The sequence below is a fragment of the Haliotis cracherodii genome, unplaced genomic scaffold, assembly GCF_022045235.1.
Source record: "Haliotis cracherodii isolate W230 unplaced genomic scaffold, xgHalCrac1.p SCAF_6, whole genome shotgun sequence".
Classification (NCBI taxonomy): domain Eukaryota; kingdom Metazoa; phylum Mollusca; class Gastropoda; order Lepetellida; family Haliotidae; genus Haliotis; species Haliotis cracherodii.
Genome location: NW_027266319.1, coordinates 10,115,663 through 10,138,912, shown reverse-complemented (window position 1 = coordinate 10,138,912; position 23,250 = coordinate 10,115,663). Strand labels below are relative to the sequence as shown.

The 23,250-nt window shown below is 40.0% G+C and overlaps 1 protein-coding gene across 1 annotated transcript; it reads right to left on the bottom strand.

Moving 5' to 3' along the window:
- Window positions 1-62: 62 nt before the first annotated feature.
- On the bottom strand, window positions 63-23,224 carry LOC139445060 (probable cytochrome P450 CYP44). The gene is made up of 9 exons (XM_071226136.1): window positions 22,898-23,224; window positions 15,420-15,651; window positions 13,925-14,115; window positions 9,773-9,968; window positions 8,902-9,076; window positions 4,800-4,966; window positions 4,161-4,239; window positions 2,263-2,422; window positions 63-825 (listed from the first exon to the last, which is right to left on the bottom strand). Exons 1-9 carry the CDS (start codon window positions 23,115-23,117, stop codon window positions 668-670), a joined length of 1,578 nt encoding a protein of 525 aa, XP_071082237.1. The 5' UTR covers window positions 23,118-23,224; the 3' UTR covers window positions 63-667.
- Window positions 23,225-23,250: the final 26 nt, after the last annotated feature.

Sequence of the window (23,250 nt, the reverse complement as noted above, 5' to 3'; positions counted from 1 at the left end):
TATATTATTAAAAGTTTATTCATGTTGATTTTTTTCTTGTATTTGTTTCATCACATGAAGGATTTCTTTCATCTTGACATAAAAAAAATATATACAGTCAACATGATATGATTCAAAAGGAATTATCATTGTAGATCAGATCTACTTTTGTATTAAACACCTTGTAGGGATTCCCTACAAGGCCCCAATAGGCCCCAAGCAACATATGCTGGTTGTGAGAGGCAACAAGATGGATCAGGTGGTCAGGCTTGGTGACTTGGTTAGTTTGATGTCAACATCCCCCAACACAGTGGATCCTGGCTTACATTTACAATAGCCATCACTTGATTGTCTTGACTCAATTATAACTGGAATAATGCTGAGCAAAACTTTAGATAACAACAAAATCAATGATTGGAAAGTGAAACCAATCATCAGTGAAATTGAATTAGACCAGCAAGTCTAATTACCAGATGACTTCGTTAATTATAAATACTTGGTAATCAGGACAGGGATATTGACTAATGGCTGGGTCAGCCATCTGATTGAATATATTGCATACCACATCTGATATTGATTGCGACACGGATATTGAATATGACATTCGATATTGCATATCACATTGAGATTGCATACCACATCCGAGATCATTTCACGACTTATTTCATATTTCTGATGATTCCATTCACTATGTCCTCCTGTCTGTAAATGAGAACCTAGCCGGGCAGTCGGGCACCATCAGCATCCGAAAAGTCTGCCCCATCTCCTCATGGTGCCACTCCACTTGGAAGCGCTGCAGAATCTTTGTCAGAAGAACATACAGGTCTTGCTCAGCAAATCTTCTTCCTGTTAAACACACATCACAACTCAACTGAGTTTACACCACACAGCATTTCAAGTAACAGAAGAGGGCACAGTTGGCCCTGTCATCTAAGGCATGCCGAAAACCAATGATTATGTTTTTAGGTTTGTCAGCAACATACCGCTGCTCTTGAGTTTCACCAAAGGGGACGTCTGAGACCTGCATCACTTTGGCCATTCCTCCGACATTAAGCTGTATGCCGTGATATAACTGGCATACTGTTCAAAGCGGCATTAAACCTAACTCACTCACTTACTCAAATAACAGAAATATTTCCAAGTAGTAGAAAGATCTTGACAAGATCACCGGATCAACCTAAGACAGCATGTGTATATATACATATATCTCAACACCATTATTTCAGGAAGTGGGTGAGTGAGTGAGTTTGGCCAAACGCGACTTTGGACAGTATTTCAGTTACATAACACCGTGTCAGCTTGATGTGGGAGAGAAGATGGAGGTGATGCAGGTTGAAGACTCTAGCCACTTTTGTGAACAGGGACTCAAAACCCATCAACAAAGGATTTTGCACACGATGTGATGCAATGCAATGACAGGCCAAAGTGCAACGGTCAAATTATAAAATATTATAAAAATGGAACATATGTGTTGACCCCCAATACTACCTACACATGTACCAACTTCCATTACATTTTGAACAATAATGCCCATGTAATGGCCCTAAATAGCTTTTTCAAAATGGCTGCAGTGGTGGCCATATTGAATTTCAGATTCAAACCTCTTGATTAAATTCTGGCGGCATCATTGTGGGAACGGGCATGTGAAATTTCAGCCTCATTGGTCCAAAGTAGACACAATTTATGGATAACAACTTCTTTAATACTGTAAAAAGCGACATTTCTGTATAGATCCTTGTATCGTTGTCAAGCAAGAATCAGTATTAAAGAAGTTTTTATCCATAAATTGTGTCTACTTTGTCATCCGTCAACTTCTAAGTAATGTCTATCAAACAACTCACTGGTCCAGTGGAAGATGTTTACAGCTGCCGATGCCAACGGATGCCTGACAAAAAGGCCATGACAAATGTTTTAGACATTGCACCATGTATGCGAATACAATTCATTATCCCATGGACCTGTGAAGATCTGGGTTTGAATAGGTCTTCAGCAAACCATGCCATAAGAGGTGACAAACATGATTGGGTGGTGAGACTCGATGACTTGATTGATGCATGTCATCATATCCCAATTGTGTGGATTGATGCTCATGATGTCAATCACTGGATTGTCTGGTCCAGACGCGATTATCTGGTCCCTCACTCACCAACAGGTACCACCACCACCACCACCACCAAGAATCCATGCATCCTTACTTTAGATTGGGTGGTCAAGTGGAAGGACAGAGTAAAAGATCTGATTTTATTTGAGATTGGGTCAATCTGATGGCTACACAGCACTCACCTGCACACATCCGTGGACCATGGCTGAATGGTGTGAGGAGGAAGGGATGGATGTCGTGGGCAGAACCTCCGCGAAGCCAACGCTCAGGAAGAAAAGTCTCTGGTTCATTGAAGTACTCAGGCTTTTTGAAGAGTACAAAGTTGTTTAGTTCCACACGAGTCTGTAAAGAAATGTGACAGTAGTGGACAAAACAATTGTAGACGAGTTAATCAAATAATCTGATAGTTTCCTGTAAGATCATGCTTGGTGACACGCATTGTGCCCATGTGGAACATTGAAACACTGTCTAGGCACAATGAGCAAATGCTTTGACTACTTGACTAACCTACCGTGTTAATTGTTAAAGAAGTACAATAGATTCACTGACAGCTGACTGGAATCTCTCACTAACCCTAGCAGGTACCTGTACCCCTCACTCACCCCAGCAGGGTACCTGTACCCCCTCACTCACCCATGCAGGCACCCCCTCACAGCCAAGCAGGTACCCCCTTACTCACCCCAGCAGGTACCCCCTCACTCACCCCAGCAGGTACCTGTACCCCCTCACTCACCCCAGCAGGTATCTGTACCCCCTCAATCACCCCAGCTGGTACCTGTACCCCCTCACCCGAGCAGGGACCCCCTCACCAACGCCAGCAGGTACCTGTACGCCCTTCACTCACCCATGCAGGCACCCCCTCACAGCCAAGCAGGTACCCCCTTACTCACCCCAGCAGGTACCCCCTTACTCACCCCAGCAGGTACCCCCTTACTCACCCCAGCAGGTACCCCCCTCACTCACCCCAGCAGGTATCTGTACCCCGTCACTCACCCCAGCAGGTATCTGTACCCCCTCACTCACCCCAGCAGGTACCTGTACCCCCTCACTCAACCCAGCTGGTACCTGTACCCCTCACTCACCCAAACAGGTACCTGTACCCCCTCACTCACCCCAGCAGGTACTTGTACACCCTCACTCACCCCAGCAGGTACCTGTACCCCCTCAGTCACCCCATCAGGTGCCTGTACCCCCTCACTCACCCCAGCAGGTACCTGTACCCCGTCACTCACCCCAGCAGGTATCTGTACCCCCTCACTCACCCCAGCAGGTACCTGTACCCCCTCACTCAACCCAGCTGGTACCTGTACCCCTCACTCACCCAAACAGGTACCTGTACCCCCTCACTCACCCCAGCAGGTACTTGTACACCCTCACTCACCCCAGCAGGTACCTGTACCCCCTCACTCACCCCAGCAGGTGCCTGTACCCCCTCACTCACCCCAGCAGGTACCTGTACCCCCTCACTCACCCCAGCAGGTGTCTGTACCCCCTCACTCACCCCAGCAGGTACCTGTACCCCCTCACTCACCCCAGCAGGTGCCTGTACCCCCTCACTCACCCCAGCAGGTACCTGTACCCCCTCACTCACCCCAGCAGGTACCTGTACCCCCTCACTCACCCCAGCAGGTACCTGTACCCCCTCACTCACCCCAGGAGGTACCTGTACCCCCTCACTCACCCCAGCTGGTACCCCTTCATCCACCCCAGCAGGTACCTGTACCCCCTCACTCAACCTAGCAGGTGTCTGTACCCCCTCACTCACCCCAGCAGGTACATGTAACCCCTCACTCATCTCAGCAGGTACATGTAACCCCTCACTCACCCCAGCAGGTACATGTAACCCCTCACTCATCTCAGCAGGTTCGTCCTCAATCGCCTCAGCAGGTACCTGTACCCCTCACTCACCCAAGCAGGTACCTGTACCCCTCACTCACCCCAGCAGGTACCTGTACCCCTTCACTCACCCGAGCAGGTATCTGTACCCCCTCACACAACCCGGCAGGTACCTGTTACCCCTCACTCACCCCAGCAGGTACCTGTACCCACTCACTCAAACCAGCAGGTACCCTTTACTCACCCCAGCAGGTATATGGTACCCTCCAATAACTAGGTCTTTCTGGACAATTCTGGTCACATCCAGACCAACCGGGTAAAACCTGAAAGTAAATCAAAGTCATGTGAAGTATTCCTGGAAGCTTCCAACTTACATTGTCTTACATTGCAGTTAAGGTACATAACAGCTCAGTTACTGCAATGTCACTGTCGTATCATGAGTGTGTGGGTCTGGTTTAACATCGCTTTAAAAAGTATTCCAGTTATATCACAGTGTGTCAGCTTAATGTGGAAGGAAAGGAATCTTTACAACTTTGGTGAAACTAACAAGCATTGGTTTGGTGCTTACAAAGCCAGAGACATAATCGAGTGAACCTGGATTCAAACCAATGATCACAGCTTCTGGGGTGCCCAAGGGACACAACTCTGCACAGCAAATTGCGACGCCTTAGACGACTGGACAAACAATGCCCCCACCAGTCATTTTTATCAGCATTCAGCATGAAGGGTAAGGCTATTTTTCAGAGAATTATGATTTGCAGTCTTTAAATATGGTGTCAGGATTACATTTACTGGTATATAAATGTACATCACATGATCTAATGGTGATCTCCCATTGGACAATAGTCTCAAGCTGTGCTTTAATAGTAAGAACATGTCTTACCTGAAAGTCTCTTTGACAAAAGCTTTAAGATATGGCATCTTCTGTATCATCTTTGCAGTTATCTCCCCTTCCTGAGGAACCACGGCTCTGATCTCCTCCACCAGGTTCTGCTGCACGTTGGGGTGTGCCGCCAGGCAGTACAAGTTGAAGAGAGCAGCTGGGACTGTCTGGATGAAATAACTACACTTATACCCCACTGCTGGGACTGTTTGGAGGAAATAACTACACTTATACCCCACTGCTGGGACTGTCTGGAGGAAATAACTACACTTATACCCCACTGCTGGGACTGTTTGGAGGAAATAACTACACTTATACCCCACTGCTAGGACTGTCTGGAGGAAATAACTACACTTATACCCCACTGCTGGGACTGTCTGGAGGAAATAACTACACTTGTACCCCAGTGCTAGGACTGTCTTAAGGGCCTATCTGGAAGAAATAACTACCATATTTTCTTGAGTATAGTGCGCACCCATATATAATGTGCACCCCCCTCTAGCGGGTTCAGTATTTTGGAAAAAGAAAAATTTGTATACCAAGCGCAGAAAAAATTATACCGTACCCTTTCAGCGAAGTCCGGCAAACGAGCGGGTGAATTTGAGATAAAAAGAAATCACCAGACATGTTGATTTACTGTTGAAATAGTATTTATTGTTCTGCTAGGCATTGTTTTATATCCAGGGATTAAGATTACCTTGTGTATTTTCTCATAAACTAAGCCGGAAACAGCAATCAGCTGTACACACGTTTTCTTGGAATCGACCGGTGATTCGGTCAAGACACACCCAGTGATATAACTTTACAGGATTTTTTTATGCAATGATCGGCAAAAAATGTATCTGAAACTATTTTTTTATCAGGAATAATATATTCCAATATCTTGTTAATTTAGATGCAGCTTTTACTAAACATATTTAAAATAATAATAACCCTAAGCGAAGCAGCTGATCACTATTCCAGGGTATTATTTTTTACATGGAACCAGTCTGACCAGTCACCGTCAAGGCTCACGTGCACGTTATAGCATGATCGCGAGAATTACATGTTGACATAGAATCGTCCAACAAAAACAAATATGACTTTTAACGAGTCAAAGTATGGCATTTATGATATATGTATCCATTCTCTGTCAACTAAAGTTCGTTTCAAGGCGTCAATAGCGGTAATCTGACCGTGGTTGCTGTTAATAACAATGAGTTGTGCAATCTTCCGATCGCTTCACACATGATTTCGTCAAAATTAATGAAAACAATATTAAAAGGAATTTTGAATAAAATTAATGAAATAAGTTACAAACATAAGTTCAGATATACAAAGAACAATTTTTATAGCCAGAGAGTGTAATTACATGTTTAATTTGCGTACTTCAGTATGGATTTGTTGACATAGTATTTCCGGTGTTTCGTGCTCATGGTAATGACTTTCCATGGGGCCAAAAAAACATCCAAACTAATAAATCGTGTATAATGCGCACCCCCTTCTACACAGCTGTGTTTTTTTAAAGGGGCACTGATCTAACGCAATTCCCCGGGACTGGTTGTTGCCTTTGTTATTGTTTTTTCCCAGTGAGTACCCGGATGTAGAACAGAAATCTAGACTAGCTCGCGACCTCTGTTGCGCCATTCGTAAGCGCATTAGTCACTTTTATGGATACCGGTAGTAATAAGAGCGTATGGTCACATTGATCAACAAAATGAAATACAGTTTTCGAGATAATAAGGAAATGTAGGTATTTTTGTGGGTAGCATCGGTAATGGTGACGAAGTTTTGATTAGTCACTTGCTTGGTAATTTTGCGATTTTCGTTTACACTATTTTGACTTGCAACACAAAGTAAATATTTCATCTGAGCATTGCTTTTTTTATAGTGTGTATATTTTTTTACTGTCAAAATGTGTAACATATTTATTAAACGTATAAATATTCAGTTATTTTACAAAGTGACTGAAAAACATTTCCATCTGTATTATTATGATAACGAATTCCAAACATTTTGATGTTTAATGTCATCACCAAGAGACTGAAAATGTTACGTTGAAAAGTACATTTCTATGTTGTTTGGCTTCTAATCCTACATAATAATCTGTTGTGATGTTTGTAGGCCCTTTTGATCGTCTTAATCAATCTGGACAGATCTTTTAGTCAAAATGACTGAAATATTTACACATTTTATAAATTGCCTGAGAGAATCACATTTTACAAATTGACGGTAATCTATACACGCTTACAAAGGAAATGACCTGTGAAAACAACGTCTATCGCGCATTGAAGAATTTCCCAACCAAGACGTAGAGAAACAAGAACGAATCGGTTCAAATGAAGGAAAACAAAATGCAAATACCATAATTACAACTTACCAAATTTATGTGTATAAATAGGCAGCTTCCTTGTTCGAGGAATGTATCCGTGAATATCCACACAAAGGAATAATGTCCCACTCATCTGCAGCTATACAAAATAACTTATTCGATGTCACGTGTCTCTGTAACTATCAAATATTCTAAAAGATATATATCGTTTCGGGATATTATAACCAGTGTTCGTTTCTCAACTGATCACTTGGATTGTTTCAGGTGTTTCACATAGGTGTCAAGTCTCAAGGGTTGGCTGAGAAAGGCCACGTGACAACTATTTTCATAACGTCCACGGTTCCTAAAAAATCCACTGAGTTTGATAACAATGAGCAACCAATCAACGTATTATCAGTTAACCCTTTGAACAAAGTATGTTGTTTTTACATCGGCACTTCACGCCATGATATGAGTGTATTCCCTTTGTTTTAGTAAACCTAGACATGTAAACACTCACTTTTGACATATCCACTGTGCAAGATAACAGTGATTAATCAATCAACGTATTTTCTGTTAATCCTTTGATGACTAGGAACGATCCGTTGATTTACCTAAAAAAGTAAATCAACTGATCATTCATCTCTTGCTGGGCTGCCACGTGCATATTACATAACGCACATTTCACCTCACTTCAAACCTGGATATAGATTGAATAATTACCCCAGACACAATAAATGCCAAATGAGAACCTTTGTCAGGTAATCTAAGTGGTGCTACCACTAATTGTACCTGTAATAAATTCATTAACTGAGCATCAAGTGAATGACGACAAATACACAAGTGTAGGGTTATACGAGAAAACGTTGATGACAACAAGGGAGTAGTAATCGTATTATCGACGCAATCCGAAATCCGAAATCCGAAAATGCTTTCACTGCATGGATACCTTTTTTTAGTATTAAACTATAACCATCTGGGGTATTTCCAAATGACGACTTCCGATGAGCTCCGCCGTTCTTTTTGTCTGTTTGTTTAGGCTGAAGAAATTAATTAACATGCGCCCTTTGTCGAATCTTTATAGATCACATTTAACTAATCAGTGTTTATTCAAAAATGCGTAAAACAAATATTGCCTCCAGCCTCCAAGTTTATTTAGCTGTCCTTGCAGACGGTAGCCCAGTCTCTGGTCACGCTCAGTTGCGTTGCGTATCATCCGGGTACTCACAGGGGAAAAAACAATAACAAAGGCAACAACCAATCCGGGAAATGGCGTTAGATCAGTGCCCCTTTAAAAAAAAGTGTGCACTATACTCAAGAAAATACGGTACACTTATACCCCACTGCTGGGACTGTCTGGAGGAAATAACTACACTTATACCCCACTGCTGGGACTGTCTGGAGGAAATAACTACACTTATACCCCACTGCTGGGACTGTCTGGAGGAAATAACTACACTTATACCCCACTGCTGGGACTGTCTGGAGGAAATAACTACACTTATACCCCACTGCTGGGACTGTCTGGAGGAAATAACTACACTTATACCCCACTGCTGGGACTGTCTGGAGGAAAAAACTACACTTATATGCCACTGCTGAGACTGTCTGGAGGAAATAACTACACTTATACCCCACTGCTGGGACTGTCTGGAGGAAATAACTACACTTATACCCCACTGCTGGGACTGTCTGGAGGAAATAACTACACTTATACCCCACTGCTGGGACTGTCTGGAGGAAATAATGGGCTTTTGAGCTTGACCACCTAAAGATCAAGATTATTGGTGGGACAATACAATCAAAACCTACCGTGCTGAGTCCATCCCCAAACAAGGACAGCGTGATGATAGAGACATCTTTAAAGCTGAGTTCTTTCCGTGAGAGAAGGTATGAGAGGAACATGTACTTGTTTTCTGTCAGCTTGCCCTCATCTACCAATGTCTTGATCTCCTGAGCTGTTTCCTCTACTAAACGGAGCCCATTCCTAGGAGACAATACAGATGAGTGAGTGAGGTTATGTCAGATGCTGCTTTGACAGATATTTCAGTTATATATATGGCATGTCCCTGTCAACTTGATATGGCAGGAAACCCCAAAGTGATGAGTGAGGGGGGGACACCAGAAATGGGCTTCACACATTGTACCCATGTGGGGAACAGAACCGGGGTCTTCGGAGTGACGAGCGAACGCTTTAACCTCTAGGCTACCCCACCACCCCTGCACATTGAAATGAGACTGGAATACCTACAGTCTGGGACAGTCATGTTGCTGGTGAAGCTAGTTGGCATGTTTCATTTCAGGTGGTCAGGCTTGCTGACTTGGTTAGGCTTGCTGACTTGGTTGATGCATGTCATCGTGTCCCAACTGTGTAGATCGATGCTCATGATGTCAATCACATGATTGACTCGATTATTTACAGACCGCCGTCATATAGCTGGAATATTGCTGAGGCAGCGAGAACAAACAAACAAACAAACAAACAAACAATGATGACATTTCAATCGTCCAAGTCTCGCATGTCTGACCACCTAAACCCCATATTACCACTCAAGGTACTAAGGGTGTTGAGGAATTAGATGCATCACAGTTCCTAATATAAAATGCAGTTTAAATTTAAGACATTTCCAGTTCTTTATAGTGAGATATACTGTTGAGCAGACAAAACAGAAAATATTTCTACCCAGAAAAGTAGTCCTCAGACTCTAAAATGGTCTTCCATGTTGGGGTGATGACAAACTTATGTAGAGGTAGGGAAAACTTCATTTTGGTAGACTTATCAAACAAAATTCTGTTTGCGTCTGCCATCTCGTTTGCTTCTTCTGGAGCTGAATCATCCAAGTATCCCAGACGTGTCTCAAAACAATTCATTGCTGCAGCTGAAAAAAATTATAGCAACGGGATAAAGCCATTCATCACAAAACTCTAAAATTCACAACTGCAACGAAAGTATAGGTGTTTTTTTATTTACAGTTTTATAAATAAGCCTTCCCCTCCAAAAAGAAGAAATTAAAAAGAAAAAAATCAAAGTTATGCTTGTGAATCAACCACGACAGCCAATATATCTCAAATTTCAACCTAACTTTCCAAGTGGAAAATTGGGAAAAAACATTATTATTTTCAAACTTAGGATATTTTTTTTTAAGTTCTTATTTTCATAAATCCAGAGGTATTTTAACATTGTATTCAGTGCAATAATGTGAGAATAAGCATTAATGCTTCTTCCTCTATATTGGTCCTGTTAGGCGACACTTTTTTTATTTCTTGGTTTACGGATTTCAAACTCATTTCAAAAGTGAGGCAGGCCAATTAAAAAAAAGCAAAAAAAAAAAGCCTCTCACATTTTTTTTACCTGAATTTTGTCCTAAAAAGTTAGGTAGGTATGAAAAAAAATATCCTGGCGTAATAAAAGTAAAATAACTCAATTTTTCAAGAACATTTTATTATATCCCTTGCACTCAGCTTGTGCAGGGATGACAACATAACAATATTCATGTCATGGGTGGAAATGCATGAAAGACGCTGCTATTTTGGCAGCAAATGCATGGGCAACGTTTAACTCTTTCAACACCAGCCAACCAGAATACTGCTGTGACACCAAATTCCCAGAGACTGTTGTGTGATAAATGAAACCAACATTTATCAATGAATTATCTGCTGAAATTAACATCTTTGCTACTACATGTTTGGCCATACACTATTTGAAAGGTCTAATTAATCCTATTGTTTATAAATATGAAAGTTATGTGTATTTCATTATTTAAATAATTCATGAACAACTAAATAAAGTTCGTTTTAAATAAATAATAATGTAAGCTAAAACATTCATAACGTCCAAATTTAGCGCAAATCTAACGATTTTTTCGGCAAATATAAGAATTCATAAAATCCACTTACCTATTTCTTTTTAATTTTCAGTTTACGTTCAACATTATTTTAAAAAGAATTACAAATAATATCTGTCATCACCCATTTCCCGATGATAGTGGCTGTCTGCTCACTAACATGAGGAAATACCTCGGTTTTCAAAGCTTCGTATGAATAACACATACGTCCTGCCATGTCAGGATACATTAAAAAAACTTATATTGTTTCACCGACAAAATCTGCTACAAGGTTCGTGATTAGTCAAATTTAAGCACGTGACCTAAGGCAGCTAATCAAATTACAGCAAAGATAATTTTCAGACTTTGGCGAAAGGTTTGTGTTAAATCATGTTATTCTGAACGTTTTAGCATGAAATCGCGGTCTATATTAAAAATATGGAACTTTATGGATGTATAGTGCTAGGTAATGAGCTGTGACAAAGATTTCTTATGCATATATTTTGGCATTAAGACATCGTGTCCGAGCCGAGAAATCCAGGCGACGAACGCCGAGATGTCATGTGACTTACGATATGCGATCGCACGTAAAGTTGGAAATAATAACTAAGATGTCAGTTTGGCAACTTTTATAGATACATTTTTGATGATTTTATTACTTTGTAAATAAAGACGTTTCAGCCAGTGAGCACCCGTTGTCGAAGTGTGTCCGAGAATTTTATTTTCAATAACATTGCGGGAAATAGTGTCAAGTGAATATATTTTTAATCTATAGATAAAAAAATGATAAAATCAAATGGAATAGGTATTTCAGACATTGTGAAATGTGATAGATTTAATAAATGAATGATATGACAAGTAGGTTAATATAATTATAAACTATTTTGACGTGGCTTGGACGGTTTACCGTGCGGTGTGACTTGTGGCTTTGAACGGCCAACAGTGTTGAAATAGTTAAACTGGTCACCACTGCGCTTTGTGTTGACAAGCTTTGATGGTATAAAGAAGGATCCCAGCAAGAAATATCAGAGTGACTTCCCTTTGCTTTAATCTTGACGAAGAAAAGAAATCTTTTTTTGTTTGAACTTTTTGTCGAAAAGATCGGCGGTAATAAAAAAAAGGGTAATTTCATTTTTTTTTTTAACATTTGGACTTTGAAAGAGCGGCGCATCCGTAAACCAACAAATAAAAAAAATGTCACCTTATCAGCAACCTCAACGAGCACCTCCACATGTCACCTCTACGAGCACCTCCACATGTCAACCTCTACAAGCACCTCTACGAGCACCTCCACATGTCAACCTCTACGAGCACCTCCACATGTCAACCTCTACGAGCACCTCTACAAGCACCTCCACATGTCACCTCTACGAGCACCTCCACATGTCAACCTCTACAGGCACTTCCACATGTCAACCTCTACGAGCACCTCCACATGTCAACCTCTACGAGCACCTCCACATGTCAACCTCTACGAGCACCTCCACATGTCAACCTCTACAAGCACCTCTACGAGCACCTCCACATGTCAACCTCTACGAGCACCTCCACATGTCAACCTCTACGAGCACCTCCACATGTCACCTCTACGTGCACCTCCACATGTCACCTCTACGAGCACCTCCACATGTCACCTCTACGAGCACCTCTACATGTCACCTCTACGAGCACCTCCACATGTCAACCTCTACGAGCACCTCCACATGTCACCTCTACGAGCACCTCCACATGTCACCTCTACGAGCACCTCTACATGTCACCTCTACGAGCACCTCCACATGTAACCTCTACGAGCACTCCACATATATCACTTCTACGAGCACTCCACATGTAACCTCTACAAGAACCTCCACAAAGCCATCATCATAATTAGTTGTAACAAAATCAAAATGACACAGGAATGAGAATTAGACAACTGTATGGGACTTGTAATGATACTAAGTCCAACTGATTTTCTTAATATGACCAAATCTTTGACCCAAGCTGATTTTGTCTAAAGATGTAGCAGAAAAATGTGGTAAAAATTCATCCTTGGTCATGGAATTGCTCATGCTTAAGTTGGCCATTTCACTCATTTAACATGGATTGATCAAACCAATAGTCCAAAACTTGCCAGCATAACAAATAAAACAGGCTAGTTGTCACCTATTTGAACGTGTCTTATAAATCTCATTCCAATATTTCATACTTTTCAGCAAACTTTAAAATTTGACATTTCAAGTGAGCCAAACAAGGTTGTTATCGTAACTTGTCCTTTAGTCACCTTAGACTTTTTAAACTGAGTGAGTATAATTTTACGCTGCTTTCAGCAATCTTCCAGCAATATCACGGTGGGGAACACCAGAAATGGGTTTAACACATTGTGCCCATGTGGGGAATTGAACTAGGACCTTGGGTGTGACGACTGAACACTTTAACTACTAGGCTACCCCACCGCCCCTTGACATTTTAGAAGCATTTGGGGTTGGATGAAACCCAGGGAGCTGAGAATGCTCCAGGAATACACACTGGTCTGTTGACTGGGGTTATGTGAGACTTATACCTCTGTAGGGTAGAATTCATTATACATTTGTACATGTATAATTGAAATATCATCTTCACCTGTTTTATTGTTATCACATAGATATTTCATAAGTACTACCATATTCGACGTAATAAGCGCCCAGGGCGTCTCAAAATTAGAAATAGGGGGCTCTTATTAGAATATTATTTTAGTGAAAAAAAAACAAGTTAAAAGATAAATTTTGTGGTTTATGCTGACAGCCTGAAATGTTTATGTACGACAGATATATTTTTCTAGAATTTAATTGCCCATAATTAAGGGTGCATATAACACACGAGTGCGTATTGTACTCGAAAAATAAGTCTTGTGAACATTGATCAATCGGAAGAGGTGCTAATTGGGATTGTTAACTAGCCAATATAATAGCAAATACCGCAGTGGGCACTTATTTGAGCAGGGCGCTTATTACGTCGAATACGGTATTAGTCTTAGGAGCAATTTGACCTACATTCCAAAGACCACTTTGCCATTTCGTTCTCGAAATCTTCCACTTCATCATCTTCATTTCTTAATTTCTCGATCTTGGACACAAATTCTGAGGCAACTTGGTTAGTGAAGGGGAGGTAAGCGGTGACTTCCTGTGGTCTCATCATCATCTTCTTAACCGCAGTGCGGAGACGGTACCATTCTTCACCATTACTGTAAACAAGAGATAAGACAGATCAGGCTTTATTATCCTAAAGGAAATTTGTGTTAATTATTAAATGAATGAGTAAAATTTAATGACTCATCAGCAGAATATCATGCCGACAGTCATACAAGTTATAGGAGATGTAGGCATGTTTAGAGATTAATTTATATTTCTATTAGTCTGCAAAAACATCTCCAACATCCAACTAATGGTCACTAGTGTCTTGGACTAGTGGACTTTAAGGGAGACTGGTATTGTTTTAACGGGCAGTCCAAGCAAGTTATTCCGAAACCACTTTCTTTGCCTGTAAACTGAAATTCATAATGTATACTGACCAAAAGATGTGAGGATCATGAATAGTTTGGGGGATATTTTTTTGTAGTTAAGGCACAATTTCATAAAAATATCCCCCAAAATGTCCATGATCCCTAATTTATTATGTTCAGAATATATCAAATCTAGCAGCAGATAATTACACTAATTACATAAAGGCAACAACATCACAGTTTAACACAAGTCACAGGTTACATCTAGACCTGTACTGAAACTGGCACCAGATCATAAAGCATAGGTCCCTGCAAGTTAACTAAATACCACAGCTTAAACCATTAAATCTTGTAAATGTAGCCATTACTGGTTTACAGCATTCGACAGCCTGGCCGCTCCCACCAGAATTCATTATCAACAGCTGCATAACTGGGGATTTCATTGGAAATCCCCTTCTAATGAAATCAGCTTGGGAAACGATGGTATACTATAAAAACAAACAGAAACATCGTGGCGAATTCAAGTGGAAGCGGGAGTGGCCATGTAGCTGAATGATGTAAACCAATCATAGATGCATTAATGATAAAGACGACTGCGAGATTTTCAAAATCAGGATACACTTAGATATGATCTGGCACAAAAAATAATGGCATTGAAAATATGAGTACCGTATTTTCTTGAGTATAGTGCACACTTTTTTAAAAAAACAAACACAGCTGTGTAGAAGGGGGTGCGCATTATACACGAATTAATGAGTTTTGATGTTTTTTTCCCCCCATGAAAAGACAGTACTGCGAGCATGTAACACCGGAAATACCATGTAAACAAATCCATACTGAAGTATGCAGAGTAGTCATTTTTTTTTCTCCAAAATATTGAATCCACTAGAGGGCAGTGCGCATTATTCATGGGTGCGCACTATACGCAAGAAAATACGGTACAACTCGAGGCAACGTTTTGTACCCAGGATACATTGGGATGGTAAACTAATCCAGAGTGACCCTATCAGCCTCAAAAAGCTCCTGCAGAAGTACAAGATGCTTACGTAAAACCCAGTCCAGGAGACATGTTCCTCTTCCGTCTGTATTGCTGGACACTCTCCAGCAGTGGGGGGATATAGGGAATTTTGCCTTCATGCTGGTACACTGTTCTAAAATAGTCAGGGTCAAATACGTGTACAGTAGTGGTGCCGGTGACCGTCTGCTTCACGATCTTCCCATATTTGGCATGCAGCCATTTCAAAGAATCTTGATACTTGTCAACATTCTTGAAACGTCCTGTGTGAAAAAAAGAAATGTGTTACATATACAACATTAGTATCCACAGGGTACAAAATAACCTGAGTTCATAGAAATCGTATGTGCATGAGTGCAAATATCTCTTCACGCGCACCAGTGTATTGTTTCAGTAATCCAAACAGCATTGTTGACATCATTAAAATCTTTGAAATATAGTGAAGCAAGGTTGGAATGACGTCACACCAGCAACAACTTCATAGCTTAAGATTGTCATCTTCCCAAGGCAAGGGCGTTAAATGACTATAAAATTCCAGTTCCCACCCTAGCTGAACTAGTCTGGTATTCCGGTATTCCATTAATTTATGTTACCTTTCCTGATTTTGTAAATGACGACAATCATTTATTGTAGATATGTCAAACTTTATGTAGCTTATTATGGGAAACTGAATCATGTAGCTTATTATGGGAAACTGAATCATGCACTGTCCCGATGGCCTTCATTGTACATACAGAAAATGGCGGCCCCCTCGAAATTTGGAAAATAGTCATTTTTCGAGTGCATATTAGTCAAGTGAAATGTAATACTGTGGTGTATTGTAAGATCTCTGATTCTTTTCAGTACCTGTGTAATTTGTTTTGTAGTTTGTTTTGGTACTGTGTCAAAAAAGGCAATCAAGATATATCAGTAATTGCAATACTGTTATTTTGTCGTGCTGACAACAATCATTATGCTACATCTTGTAGTACACTTATTTTAGTACTAAATTGGTACAAGAAGATTGCACTATTTCGGTATAAGGTCTCTGTTCAAATACAATACTCATAAATATTTTTAAAGCTTGTAAATTTTATTAACATCCTTAAAGAGGCTGTACATAATGTTGATATCTGATATAAGAAATAAACGACTTGTTTTTTCTTAAGTAGAAGTCACAGAATGAATCTCTTGAAAACCATGTACACATTTCTATTTGTGTGGAGCATGTATTCTTAACAGTAAATGAACAAAACGTTAATCACATAGAGTAATGTGATTGTGTGTGCGAGAAGGTGTGTGTGTGTACACGCATAAGTAATTTATAATGAAGGCAAAATAACATGTCAGAATGAGATAGTTTATGTGCATGAATGTATATTCATGAATTTGATCTTTTACCAAGATTCATACACTCTTAATTGTCAACATCGTCTAGCATGCATATGGTGTCAATGGCTTGTTGTATATACTTTATATAGGCGAAAATATGTACAGGAAGCACTATGTACCAGGTTAGCACATAGTGGAAGTGGATGTTGTGTTGGTGCCCCGAAGCACCTAGCCAAACACTAGCAAGGCTAAGGGAAAGACCTTCTTTATTTTCATCTCTGGACCAAGGCTAATACAAGTAATTCACAGTAATTAATCAGTAATTAACAGTAATTAATCAGTGACATGGTTTCACAGCTTGTTCCAGATGGCAGACAGTTGATGTATAATACAATGGGAATAAGCATCTTGAAGTAATGGCAATTAAGTGATTCTAGACATATACTCAACAACAAAAGTTCCTGTGACACCAATGTTTTAGTGTATTTTTCAAACATGTAAAGTAGGACTCAGGTTACCAATAATCGTCAAGACAACTGGATTCGAACAACACATCAACGAAATCGATTCCAGCCAGCAACAGTGACTGCAAGAAGCATTCCTGGGTTTCGACGAATATTTTCACAAACCATACATTGTCGCCTCAGATGTGCAGGGATAGTTGACAGAAGACCCGCCAGTCATCCCATTTTGACAGGAAACCACCGCCAAGCACGTCTACAGTGGTGCAGACAGCGTCTATGCTGGACGGCCATGCAGTGGGGACAAGTTCTATTCACTGACGAGTCTTGTTTTCACCTCAGCCACAGCGATGGACGGATTAGAGTGTACCGACACCTAGGTGAACGTTGTGTCATGGAAGAAGATCGGTTCGGGGGCGGCAGCGTTTCTCTTCAACAAAACAATGTGAATGTCATACCCTGGCCTGCTTGCTCCCCTGATCTCTCACCAATCGTGCACATGTGGGTTGAGATGGAACGGCGCCTTCGATGTCAACCATGTGTTCCACAGACACTCCAGGAACTTCGAAACATGCTCCAGCAGATATGGACAGATATCCCACAGGACATTGTGTGACGCCTGGTCCATTCCCAACTTCCCGAGGCAAGAGAGTTAACTGAATTTAAAAGTCCAGTTTCCACCCTTGCCGAACTAGGCTGGAATTCTTGGGCTCGATCGTAGCGCCACCACTGGCTATTAGGAGTTATGGCCTTTCTATGCCTCTCCTATTGACCAATCAGATTCAACCTCTCATATCACTTGCATTTGCTTCAAACAAAATGGTGGCACCCAGTCAAGACGATCTGATTGATAATTAAGATCTATATTGTGATAAAACGAGTCTTACATATCGAAGTGCATCAAATCACGTGAGCACCTTGATTAAAAGCATGAAAAGATTTAGAAAATATCTGTTGACAACGAGTTAGCGGTGCACATCCTTTGCCAATCCTGCAGTCGACCGAAATCTGCATGACACTTTACGAACCGGATTTCGATTTCAGTGCGTGATTTTGATTGGACTATGCATAGGCTCGTTAGTCCAGCCAAAATGTAACCCCATAATACCAGCCTAGATCGGGAAGGGTGGAAACCGGACTTTTATAGTCAGTTAACTCACTTGCCTCGGGAAGATGGTCCATTGCATGAGACGAAGATGTGTTGCTTGTATCGCAACCAGAGGTGGACACACGCTATTCATTGTAAATTGACATTTTGGCATGTTCATGGTTTTTTTTATGAAATCACGCATTTTCTGAAGTCAGTATGGCAAATTAAACCATTTGAACACTTCCAGGAGTCTTTTATCTGTTGCAAACCGAAATTGTTTCAGATTTGGTAAAAAACATAACTTTGCATTAAATCTTATTCAGTGTCACAGCAACTTTTGTTGTTCAGTATATATATGTGATGACTACAGGGTCCATTCAGACAAAGGCTGTTCCAATTCAGTCGCTATGACAGCAGTGATATTTTTTAGTACACATTGTTATTTCTTTCATCTGACATCTATTTCTTTTGTATTTTGATCTTTATTCATAACATTTAACTATTATCATTATGATTATTGCATACTTTTGACCTTTATTTCAACTGATGTATTTTTAGACCGAATGGACTTGCATAGATTTACACAGTGTGCAAGTCCGGTCTTAATTGTACACAAAATTCATTTGAATTTTAAAATGTATGTGTGTGAATGTATGACAAATGACAAATTTTATGTAGCATTTCTGGCCTCATGGCCCACAGTACTAAATGCAATGAAACTAATACTAAAGTGCTCACCAATATTACTCTAACAATATTCACACCCGTGAAGAACCGGGTTGGAATAGGTCTTCAGCAACCCATGCTTGCGATAAATGGGGACTATACTTGTCGTAAGAAGCGACAAACAGGATCGGGTGGTCAGACTTGCTGAAATGGTTGATGCATGTCATCGTATCCCAATTGCATTGATCGATGCTCATGATGTCAATTACTGGATTGTCTGGTCCAGACTTGATTATTTACAGACCGCCATCATACAGCTGTAATATTACGGAGTGTGGCGTTAAACAACAAACAAATTGTTGAATAAAAATGTCTACATTTCCCTATCTTGGGTAACCCAAACATAGGAAAACCCAGTATGAAATAGCAACATTTTAATTTGGATACCCAAGTTATTTTACCATTTATATCAAATACTTTTCGCATTTCATAACATACACATGGATATTGCTATGGATTTATAGATAATCTACACCAATACTTGATGCAATGTGCTAAATATTTAACACACAAATAATGCCTTCCAACCTCTCCAAGTACAGTCATATCATCCCAGATTTCGGAGCCATACAATAAAATAGGAGTCATCTTGGCATCAAGGATAGTCACAACAGTGTGGTATCAGAGCTCCAGATAAGCTTTTGGTGTTGTGGGTATTTTACCCCTGCATTTTAAAATCATTTGGTCTCAGTAATTCAATCTGGGTATTCAAATTTCTGTTACCCACTAGTTTTTACACATGTGGGTATCTAAGTTAAATATTTAAAAACACTATTCCTCTAGTCTCTGCAAACTGGTGTCGTGTGGGGTCGAGAGCTTTATAGGACTCAAAAATACCATGAAACTTCCACAAGAAAGTGTGATGGCAAATGATCATGATGTAACTGTCATCGTGGAATTTGGCAAGGTTGACGGAATGGCCGTTTATAATTTCAAAATAAGTTGCTGATTTGCTAATCAAATACGCAGGGTTACTTCACAATATTGTGAGGATACGCACAAGTTTTATTTTTGTAGCGTATCTGTTATGTTCATTGCGTATTTGATATGCTTGGATTTTATTTTACTGCGTATTTCTGCATTTCTGATGCGTATTTCATGCAGATACGCAGCTTATCTGGAGCTCTGGGTATGGTAATGAGCACATATCTTTTGACTACAGAATACAGGCCCGTGAAGTTCCGGGGTAGAATGGGTCTTCAGCAACCCATGCTTGCAGTAAAAGGGGACTATACTTCTCGTAAGAGGCGTCTAACGGGATCGGGTGGTCAGACACACTGACTTGGTTGATACATATCACCGAACCCAATTGAGTGGATCGATGCTCTTGATATTAATCACTGGTTTGTCTGGCCCAGACTCGATTAATTACAGACCACCGTCATATAGCTGGAATAATGCTGAGTGCGGCGTTAAACAACTAACCAACCAACCAACCACCAGAATACACAGGAAACACTGCCTTTCTTCCCTGTACAGATAATGCCTTACCCGTCTTCGACCAAATTAGTCTAGACGAAAATACAATTCCTAAATATTAATCATATGTTACATTTTGCATTTGTAAACCTCTATAACATCCCTTCTCAGTTTCCTTTAAATTAATGCTCTCAATGCTACTGTCGAACAGAGTCAACAGGCGCATAGTCAAAGGAGACCCCCAAATGAAACTCGCTATAACTGATTAACGAGTAGGCTTTGAGTATGTTTTAACATATGTATGGTATGCATAAATGCTCGGTTTGCATATCAAAACCTTCAGTAGTTTATTTACCTCAAAAAGAAAACAATGCGAGTTAAAAAAGTATCTGCCAAATTTCTCGGCACATACGGTAACTACCAGAAACGGACATTGTTGACTTTTGGCACTTCACGTTAAGCAGTATGCAGTCTGATATTTTCTTTATAGGTTAAAGAGGCATCGATCTCTGACAATTCACCGGGAAATTTCAACTAGTTCGCAACCTGTGCTGCGCGAACCATAAGCGCATTTATCACCTTTATCTTATTGAGAGCTTTAGTGAGCATCATGATATTGGTCAACAAAATTATACCAGTTTTGTCTTGGAAATAATAAGGAGATGTTTGAGGGTAGCATTGTTAAAGGTGATGAAGTTTTGATAAGTCACTTGATTGGTATTGTGTGATTTTTTACACGAATTTGACTTGTAACACAAATCAAATATTTCATGTGAGCATTGCTTATTTTATCAATGTATATGTTTTAGTCAATGTGTAAAATAATTGAAATGTTCAGTTAGGCAATTTATTAAAATCCTAAATATTCAGTTGTTTTACTAATTGACTGAAAAATCAGTCCATTCATTTTATTATGATAATGAATTCCAAAACTTTTGCTGTTTAATTTCATCACCTAGTGACTGAAAATGACAGGATTAAAAGAAAACGAAAGTCGAAGTACATTTCTATAATTTTTGGATTCTAATCCTTGCATAATTAGTTTATTGTGACATTTTTAAGCCCTTTTGAACGTCTTAATAAATTTCAGAGACCCGGCCTCTTATATGGTGCTTACTTCAGATGGAAATAAGACAACTGAGGAAAGCACTGGAATGTAAATAATATATTTTTCGCCAACTGTAATACCATTAACAACAGTCACTATTTCATGTCATCACTCTAAATATATTGAATTACAATCTAAACATTGTCGAAATTTGATAACTGCAGATTGTTGTCTCCTGCATGCCAATGAAACGAACAGCTGAGGTGGTAAACATGCCTCCCAGAAAATCTATAATTGTCCTCGCGAATAATTCCCCATCAAGTTGACAATGAACAGAAATACGTAAATATTAGTGTAATTTCTCCTAAAGTCGACAATGAACAGAAATATAAGTCAAATGTAATTATTAATGAGTACTAATGCTAATATTTTAAATAAATGTATTCGCAGTGGAATAATTAATGTCTGAAAATAGGATATCGGGGGATACATCTATATAATATGGTAATATTACTTGCAACATTATTTGAGTCATAAGTACCGGAAATCAAATACGGTACAGTTTCCACTGTGTGAAGATGAAATATCTCTGAAAATGAGCAAAGTCTCATCACACACCAAAAAATCTCATTGCTTTTGGACCAAGGGAGATTACCTCTCATAGTTAAAAAATGAAGGTAAAAAAAGTTATGTATTTGTCCACACCAACAACATGCATTAAACCACCAACAATTACATGAGTTTGCTAAACAACTTTTTGTACACTTGATCATGTTGATGAGTGTCTGAAATTATAGTGACGAGTTGGTATGGACAAATTAATAACTTTCATGTCATTTATGAATTGTTGCTTCCGTATTAATATTTATTTTGCATTTCATTGGTACGATTTTCCAGCAAACTGACTTTAAGCAAGCTTTGCAAAGCTTTCGTCCAACACCACACGTCCCCTTTGTATCGTCATATTGCTCATGGTGACACAAAAGATATGACGTCACAGTCGTATATAGAAAAGCACCACATTCCTAGCTATCTGTTGTCCCCAAAACATACATTCTCCTTGTAGATTTCTATCATGTTTATTGTTTTCTGCATGAAATGTATTGCCACACATCCTTTGAAGATTGTAGTAACCGCAAATTTGCATTTTGTAACCTATGATTGTCAATGCAATTATTTTAATTTGCCTACCCACAATGACTGAAAAAATACCTTTTCTTTGAATATCAGCATCCGCAGTGATGCGGCCGTCAAACCAGCTGTTTCAATCAGAGGGGGTTTATTGTGATTTAATAGCATCTGACTTACCAATCAAAATGGAGTAATTTCCAAGTTCATGGTAGAAAACTTTACCAGACAAATGCAGTTATGATCAAATCGACTTGTCCGTTTTAAAACAGTAGATCTAGATCTGCTAATTATGAATCAAATCCGACAAAATCACATTTTCTTACCTAACCTGTAATCCAGCAGAGACCCCAGGTAAGGCAGCCCCCTGGGACCAGGGATATCCCGAAACGGTTTCGGAGCTTGGACTGTCGTGAACTCTTCTGTTGGTAAAGCACCTGTGCTTCTCAGCCTTCTGCAAGTGCGACATTGTGACGTCCGTAGTCTTAACATAGAAACACAGCTGTTGTTGCACAATCGTATGGAGTATGTGTGCGAAACATTCATTCTGTCAGTGTTTCACTGTTGTGCATGACCCGTGGATTGGCCCACTTGGTAGTACCTAGTAAACTCACTGACCAACAGAGCTCCGCACCATACTTTCTGAGTGACTTTTCTTGTATGAGGCTGTTAATCGATT

Bases quoted from the DNA above. Each gene is read 5' to 3' on its own strand.
- LOC139445060 (XM_071226136.1), bottom strand. From the start codon at position 23,117: ATGAATGTTTCGCACACATACTCCATACGATTGTGCAACAACAGCTGT. The intron at 14,116-15,419 runs GTAAGCATCTTG...TCTTGTTTACAG, and splicing joins TCTCCTGGACTGGGTTTTAC to TAATGGTGAAGAATGGTACC. The intron at 2,423-4,160 runs GTGAGTAAAGGG...ATTTCTTTACAG, and splicing joins GGTACCATATACCTGCTGGG to ACTCGTGTGGAACTAAACAA.